Below are 8,580 nucleotides of genomic sequence, written 5' to 3'. Positions count from 1 at the left end.
TCTTCCTCTCCCCTCCCCTCCCCTCCCCTCTCCTTTCCTTTCCTTTCCTTTCCTCTCCTTTTTTTGGACTGGATCTTGCTCTGTCACCCAAGCTGGAGTACACTGGCATGATCACGGCTCACTGCAACCTCTGCCTCCCAGGCTCAAGCCATCCTCCCACCTCAACCTCCTGAGTAGTTGGGATTACAGGCGCAAGCCACCATGCCCACCTTATTTTTGTATTTTTAGTAGAGACAGGGTTTCGCCATGTTTGCCAAGATGGTCTGGAACTACTGGCCTCAAACAATCCACCCCTCTCAGCCTCCCAAAGTGCTGGATTACAGGCATGAGCCACTGTGTCCAGCCCACAGCCAGTTCTTTCAAGTAGTAATTTGTAGCACTGGCCAATTTCCCTGATGTACATACACCCACCATGGCTGCTTTCAAACTATCAACATGATGGCACTGAACAAAGAGATGGGGAGAGATGTGCCCAGCTGGCTCTGATGCACTGTGTGGGCAAGCTCCAGCACACCACTGGCTCGGTGGGTAGATTCTTACTGAGCCCAGGGAAGCCATTCTCTAGTAAGAAGCTTCCCAACCCTGCTCTCCCAATTCCTTCCCAGAGCCACCTCTCACTAAACACAAATATTGCTGATATAAAGCACCTCTAAGAAGCTTTCCTTAATACCCCCAGCCAGAATTTGTCCTTTCCTGTACTCCCCTAGCATGCTCTTGGTAGCTCTCCTATGGCACTTCCGTCTGTGTGTCATGTATTTGTGCAACTTTTTTTTTTTTGAGATGGAGTCACACTCTGTCGCCCAGGCTGTAGTGCAGTGGCACAATCTCAGCTCACTCCAACCTCCACCTCCTGGGTTCAAGTGATTCTCCTGCCTCAGCCTCCAGAGTAGCTGGGATTACAGGTGTGTGCCATGACACGTGGCTAATTTTTGTATTTTTAGTAGAGACAGAGTTTTGCCATGTTGGCCAGGCTGGTCTCGAACTCCTGACCTTAGGTGATCCACCCACCTCAGCCTCCCAAAGTGCTGGGATTACAGGCATTAGCCACCGTGCCTGGCCATATTTGTGCATGTCTATCCTACAAGCTGGGTAAGCTTCTTGAAGGCAAGCAGCCATGGTTTTCTCTCTTTCTCTCTTTTTCATTTTTGTGGAGAACGGGATCTCGCTATATTGCCCAGGCAGGTCTTGAACTCCTGGGCTCAAGTTATTCTCCCACTTCTGCCTTCCTAAGTTCTGGGACTACAGGCATGAGCCACTGCACCCAGCAAGCCATGCTTTGTTCTCTTTTATTTATTTATTTTTTTAATTTTTTTGAGACGGAGTCTCACTCTGTCCCCCAGGCTGGGATGCAGTGGCATGATCTTGGCTCACTGCAATCTCTGCCTCCCAGGTTCAAGCAATTCTCTTGCCTCAGCCTCCCAAGTAGCTGGGATTACAGGTGTGTGCCACCAAGCCCAGCTGATTTTTTTTTTTTTTTCATTTTTAGTGGAGATTTAGTGGAGACAGGGTTTCACTATGTTGGCAAGGCTGGTTTCGAACTCCTGACCTCAAGTAATCTGCCTCCCTTGGCCTCCTAAAGTGCTGCGATTACAGGCATAAGCGACCGTGCCCAGACTCTTTATTAAAAAAGAAAAAGAAAAAAATTTCTGTGTTTAGCATGCTTCCCAACAACAGCAAGTTCATACTAAATGACAGTCAAATCTAAACCTTGATCTTCTTTTCTCCCTCAATCTTCCCTTTCTCCTTTCACCACAATATCATCCATTTTGCTTCTGCTGGGCACATAGTACCATTCTTCAGAATATTTGGGACCTATGAAGTAGGCAGAAGGGCTAGGTATAATAAGACATGTGCATTGTCTGTGCAAGAGTGGTATGCAGGGGAGAATATGCACCCACATCTTACTGATTTCACATGTTTCACATCTCCTCTTTTTTATCTCATTACCACTGCTGTCCCTCCAGCACAGGCCCTTGTTCCTTCACTCCTGGACTAGTGCCATGATCCCCTCCTCACTGCCCTAGCTCCACATTAGCTTTGCTCTCATCCGTCTTACACCCTGGTCCAAGTCAACTTTTATTTAATCACCCCTCTGCTCAAAGACCTACTGTGGATTCTCACTGTTCTACCACATTGAATCTAAATTCCACAGACTGGCCTTTGAGGCTTTTAACCAACTTGTTCTGCCCACCCCCAATCTCTGCAATCTCTTTTCTCGTTATTCTGCTCTCCAGCCAAGCAACTATGCTTATCGACCTGCACATATGGCTTGCTTATTTCTGTGCTTGCTCCTTGCCTTTGAACACATCCCACTTCTCTCTGCTAATTCATGCCTATCACTTCAAGATCCAGCTTAAAACACCCTCTTGTGGGAAGTCAGATCTGGTTAACTCCTTCCTGTTCTTTTGTTCCATATTCTAGATCACACTTGTCTGTAACATTTACTTCCTATTACTTTTTCTTTACTGATGTTTTGCTTTTGAAAAAATAACAGGTCTCATTCATTGAGTACCTGCTGTGTGCCAGGCAGTGTACTAAGACATTTTATGTACATTTTTTTCATTTAATACAACGGGCCAGGTGCAGTGGCTCATGCCTGTAATCCCAGCACTTTGGGAGGCCAACTTGGGAGGAATGCTGGAGTCCAGGGGTTCAAGACCAGCCTGGGCAACATAGCAAGACCCCATGTCTAAAATTAAAATAACAATAATAATCCTGATAAAAACATTTTGAGATAGGCATTCCATTTTGTAGTTGAGGGAATCAGGATTCAGAGAGGTTAAGACACTTTCTGAAGGTCACACAGCTAGGAAGTAGTAGAGCTGGGATTTGAGCCTTGTCTGATTCCAGAGCTCTATACATGTTCTGATGTTGTGCTTTTAAGGCAGGTCATGTGTCTTTGTGAATCTAGTCTCTCTCCATGACAATGTAGCCTCTCTAGGGCAGCATTCATTCCCACAACTGTGGCTGGATCACTCCTAGAAATAAGCATAGTGCTCCTCACTCAGGCAACACCCACTGATCCCCTGTTCAGCCTGTTTCCTCCCAGAGCTCTGGTAATATAGGTCTCAAGCCTGTGCATTCTCAAAGTGGTTGCATTACACAATCACCTAGGAAACTGAAAAAAATAAGTAAATCCTGATGCCTGGGCTTCATCCATGACCAATGAAATCATAATCTCTGAGAGTAGGACCCAGGCATCTGTTTTTTTCTTAAAGCACTTAAGGAAATTCTATTGTGTAGTCAATGTTGAGAATCACTCAAAACGTAGAAGACTCAGTTGGAAAGCTGTGTCTCTATTTTAAACCCCTTTTATTTCTCAGGAAGCCACATCTCCCCTGCATGCCTTGTCTTCCCTGCCCCCTTCTCTGCCAGTCCATTTAGCTTTTTACCCAACAACATCTGAGGAGGGCAGCAACCATTGGTTGAGGATGTAGCCACAAGCCAATTAAACATCGGCTCCAAGCCAGTTCCTAAACCAATGGGAATCCTGTGAATCACAGGTGGAAAATTAACATATTAAAGCTTTCTGGGTTTCACAAAGACAAAATGAAGCAAATAATGTTCTGTTTTAGAAACAGCAAACACTCCACCTCTTAATCTGCTACCAATATCTCCCCCGGGAAATCATTTAAGAAAGGAAAGTTGCAACTCCTCTAAGAGCTTCCGCCAGCTGGCAGGCAGGCCTGCCCCCCACCCACAGTGGTCACTGGTATTCAAACAGGAGAGCTGTGGAGGGGGTGGCTGACCAAGACTGCCAGACTTTGCACAGGCGACAGCTGCTTGCCAGTCCGAAGGAGCTGATCTATGGGAATAAATCTAAGGTTCTGGAAGGGCTGGACTCTGGGGGTGAAATAAGGACAAGACTCTGCATGTTCCCCTTCTTCCCAGGCCCCCTCTGTTCTGTTCACGTGCTTAGACAACCACTCTTCAATGACTCAAGGTGCATGTGCCTATGGCAGGGCCCCCCAACTGGTGTGCACGTGGAATGGGTAAAGATGGGCCAAGATATTCATTCTTATAGTTTCTGAGGCAGCCAGGCAGAACCTGGGGTGGACAGAGTCTCTGGGGCTGCTCCATTTACCACAATGTTCCACATGAATATAATTTTCTTTTCTTTTCTTTTTTCTTTTCTTTCTTTTTCTTTTCTTTTCTTTTCTTTTCTTTTCTTTTCTTTTCTTTTTTTTTTTTTTTAGACAGGATCTCACTCTGTTGCCCAGGCTGGAGTGTGCAGTGGTGCAATCACGGCTCACTGCAGCCTTGACCTCTCTGGCCCAGGCAATCCTCCCACCTCAGTCCTCTGAGTAGCTGGGACCACAGGTGTGTGCTACCATGCCCAGCTAAGTTTTGCATTTTTTTGTAGAGACAGAGTTTCACTATGTTGCCCAGGCTGGTCTCAAACTCCTTGGACTCAAGTTATCTGCCCACCTTGGCCTCCCAAAGCTTGGGATTATAGGCATGAGCCACCATGCCGGCCTGTGAATATAATTTCCTATGTGTGCTATGATATGAGAAAAATGGGAAGCAGTGGCCTGGGGGTAGCTCTGAGTTCTCCAGTTTCCCTGCCTTGTGCTGAAAAACTGTCTCAGGCTGATCTGACTCTCCCTAGCATTCCTCAGTGCTGGCTGACCTTATTATTTGGTCAAAATGGCATGTCCCTGAGGGCTGAGAAGAGACAGAAAGATTAGCCCAAAGAGTCCCAGGGTTGAACCACTTCAGAATTACTAAACCTCACCTAACAGACTCAAATTCTCTTTCTCAAGTTTATTTCTTCCTCTACTCCCAAGGCCTGTTCCTGAACAGAAGGAGACCCTCAAAGCAGGGCTTACCTTGGCATCCATGATGCTGGTCTCCACCCGGGCCACACCCTGGTTCTCCCGGAACAGCTGGATCTTGCTGATCTTGCTGAACTCGGACAGCACAGTGGTGAGGTTGGTTTTGAGGTCAATAACATGGCTGATGCCATGACGGGGTCCCACCAGGAGAGTGGTGGCCGACTGCTTCTCATCCTGGTGCCCAAGAATGGCAGGCAACGTTCACAGAAAGAAGGGTAGAGGAGGTGGGGAGAGGAGGCAGAAGGAGGAAATAGAAAACATGCATTGGACGCTGCTGGTAGGATCTGAAAATATCTGGGGCTTAGTGCCACAGTAGGACAACCTGGAGGGGAAAATGGTCTGGGACAGAAAATGGTTCCTGGGATAGAGCCCCAGATTATGGGTCCAAATGAACACCTTAGCCTCAGCAGCAGGTTGAGTAAAGTGCACAGGCAGAAGGGCTGGCTCTAGCAAAATTGTGAAGTAGGTGAGGTTTGTTTGGGGGGCCTTTGGAGCACCATCCCCTACCAAGCCCCAGGGACTTTCCATTTGTTGCTGCAGGCCATTTGAGGCCCGCACTCAGTGCTCTGCCTGAGAAGGCGGCATCCTGTGTCTGGTCTTCACCCTCCCCCACCAACAGCCACTCAGACTTGCACTTCTCACCCAGGCCAAAAACTAAACTGGCACAGTAACTCTGCCTAAGGTGTTCAGGGTTGATTGGGTACTTCATGGCAGCCTCCCTCCTTAAGCAGAGATTGACCTTTTAATGGGCACTCCAGCAGATATGGCCAATAGAAATTTTAGCAGTGGTAGGTGGGTGGAAGAAAGATTTGACAGTGTATGAAGGAGGTGGGAGGGGACAGTGGGCTTTCAGTGTTCTTCAAATCCCAGTATGTAAATGGCTACCTCTCGGCCTGAAGGACTGGATTCCCTTAATAAGAGGTCTTGACAGACTCCTTGGAGCAATCAAGCCTGGGTACTCTGGTGGCCCATTCCCTGGTATTGGCATCACCCTGAGGAACCTCTTGTGTCTGTCTATAGGCACTTTGATAAGTGACTTTCCACCGATGTGCCACACTAGCTGACAGTGTGCTCCTGGGAGCAAGACAAGCACTTGGATCCAATCAGCAAGGTGATTTGAATTTCCTTTCACCAGGGTAAACTAGCCTGGGGCACAGTCTTAGGGTGGGACTAGCTGTGCCCTGCCCCAGAGCCTTGTTCCTGCAGCAAAGGTGCTGAGCAAGCAGGGGGAGAAGTAGAAGGACTCAGGAAACCTAGGATAGGGGACTGCGGGAGTATATGGAACAAAAATGAAATAGAACAGGGGTTGCCTAACCATGGCCCATGGGCCAAATCCCACCCACCACCTATTTTTTATGGCCCAGGAGCTAACAATGGTTTTTAGATTTTTTAATGGTTGGGAAAAATAGCAGAAGAGGCATGTTTTGTGACATGTGAAAAGTACATGAAATTCAAATTTTCGTGTCCATAAATAGTTATTGGCACATAGCCACACCCATTTGTTTATGCATTGTCTGTGGCTGCTTTCATAATCTGACAGCAGGGCTGAGTAGTTGCCACAGTTGCCAGTGTGGCCCGCCTGCAAAGCCTAAAATATTTACTATCTGGCCCTTTATGGAAAAGTATGCTGAGCCCCAAATCAAGGAAGAGGAACAAAAAAAGGTCATGGAGGGATACTCAAAACAAATATCTCCTCCCACTCTATCATTTTAGCAGAGGCAGGGCCAGGGAGGGGAGAGGCAGAAGGAGGAGGAAGAGGAAGGAAGGCCTTTAGAAATATTTGCCCCTCTTGCCCCCACACCCAAGGACAAGAGCCAGCAAAGGGCTCCCTCCCCACATCCCCCCATGCTGCCCCACTGACCAGGCCCACAGTGTTGAACAAAACGCCCGTGAAGGTAGGAAGTTCATTCAGAATTCGTAGATACTGGAGCTTTGCCTGAATTGCAGAGCCCTGTGGAAAAACCCATCCAGAAATATGAGAAGCCTGAGGAGCACAGGAAAAGCAAACTCATATTCTCAATGAGGAGTCTCAACATCCTAGGACAGGCACCAGTCAGCAAGTGACACTGTGGAGATGTGAAGACACCCTTCATAAAACAGCAGCAAGGTTCTAGTTTGGACAGCTCTTCCCTCTAGTATCTCATCTCCCTTTCTAAAATCTTGTCCTACCTCCTGATCTTCATTCCTAAAGTATCCAGCTTACTCATTTTGTTTTTGGTTTAATTCCAACTAACTGATGCCCCACCTAATCCATACCTCTCTCCTGAGATCTTTCAGACCCCTAGAGTCAAGTAGATGCTGGTCATTCCCCAGCTGGGGGTCCCACTCAATACCTTTCATACTAAGCACTCCTAAGTCCCAAGCCTGCACTTCAGGCATTCCTGGTCTCTATCAGCATCCCCTGGGCAATCGAGCCAGAAACTTGTGAGTCACACTGGACTCCTTAATTGTCTCATGTGAGGGCCACCAGTTACCAGATCATCTGGATACCTACCCCCTAGCTCCTTTTCCAATTTATCCATCCCTCTTCTCTAGCCAGTCATTGCCTTGACATTCCCACCTGTGTCAGGGTGACAGCCAGGTTACCTTCAGGACTAACACTCGTTTCCCTCTTTCCCTCAAGTGCCTCCACACACTGTTAGAGGGAGCATCCTAAAACTTAAGTTTAATCACATCAGCTTCCTGCTTTAAACCCTTCAAAGGCTCCCAGCTGCCTTGAGAACGAAGTACAACCTCTTTCCTTGGCACACAAGGCCCTCCATGAACTGGCTCCTGCCAACCTCTCTGGCCTCTTCTCTTGCCCCTACCTTCACCCCTTGCACACAGCTTGCATTCTCTGCACTTGCTTAGGCTGAATGATTTGCATTTCTGTCCTTGCACCATGGTTTCTCATATCTCTGGGCCTTTGTACAGATGGATCTCCCTGCCTGGGAAACACTTCCTCCCATGACCCATGCCCACGGATTCATCTAGACAAACTTATCTGTCTTTCAAGACCCAGCTCTGGCCTTTTCCACCTCCCTCAGGCTAGGCTTAGTATTCTTCCTCTGTGCTTCTAGGGCACCTGTGCCTAATGCACTGTGTTGGGACTGACTAATGTGTTTTCCCATTAGACTGTGCCTGACTCAGGGGCCAAGACCAGGCCCTCTTCATCTTCATATTTCCAACCCAAGCACTGGGGCTCCTCGGAAAAAAATGTTACCTGAGGAAATGGTGGTGAGCACTGATACTCTCAGTTGAGAAGAAAACAATCTGATTAAATATTCACAGCAAGGTGGGAATGGCTTAACTCTCTGGGGAAATTTGCATCTTAAAAGAGAAGCTAGTTGGTAATGCAAGAAATCTGGAATGGGAGGAATGTATGGGGCGATTGCGTCCCGTGTGTACATCTGCATGCTGATTCTAGTGCGTCTCACCACTCTCCTGCTTCTTGGGCAGGAAGCACAGGCAGATTGAATCTTACAAAGCTGAGAAGCTGCTGCAGGGCTTGGGAAAGTAGACAATGGGAGTCCCTCAGAGCACTAGAAAGTGAAGGCAGTAACCTGATCCCTCGCCATTCTACCCAGTGACCCATTCTCCAGGTCAGGTCTTGTGCCCCTACTTTCCCCTTCCCCTTGGGCTGGGGTTTTGTCTCCCAGAATTCCACATCCTAAGACTGATGAATTAGAGGTACAGAGGTACATTTCTTTTTTTTACTTTTATTATTATTATTATCATTATTATTATTATCATTATTATTATTATT

At 47.4% G+C, this 8,580-nt stretch overlaps 1 protein-coding gene across 1 annotated transcript in view; it reads right to left on the bottom strand.

Moving 5' to 3' along the window:
* Positions 1-8,580, bottom strand: part of FRMPD3 (FERM and PDZ domain containing 3) — an 81,541-nt gene that overhangs the window by 35,240 nt on the left and 37,721 nt on the right. Inside the window, exons 10-13 of the mRNA XM_017859350.1 lie at positions 6,697-6,786; positions 4,830-5,009; positions 3,750-3,805; positions 3,393-3,490 (exon numbers count right to left, since the gene is read on the bottom strand). Coding sequence (XP_017714839.1) covers positions 3,393-3,490; positions 3,750-3,805; positions 4,830-5,009; positions 6,697-6,786 — 424 coding nt within the window. The remainder of the gene's footprint in view (positions 1-3,392; positions 3,491-3,749; positions 3,806-4,829; positions 5,010-6,696; positions 6,787-8,580) is intronic.

Source organism: Rhinopithecus bieti, unplaced genomic scaffold (assembly GCF_001698545.2).
Source record: "Rhinopithecus bieti isolate Rb0 unplaced genomic scaffold, ASM169854v2 scaffold_50805, whole genome shotgun sequence".
Classification (NCBI taxonomy): Eukaryota; Metazoa; Chordata; class Mammalia; order Primates; family Cercopithecidae; genus Rhinopithecus; species Rhinopithecus bieti.
This window is presented reverse-complemented; position numbering and strand designations above follow the sequence as displayed.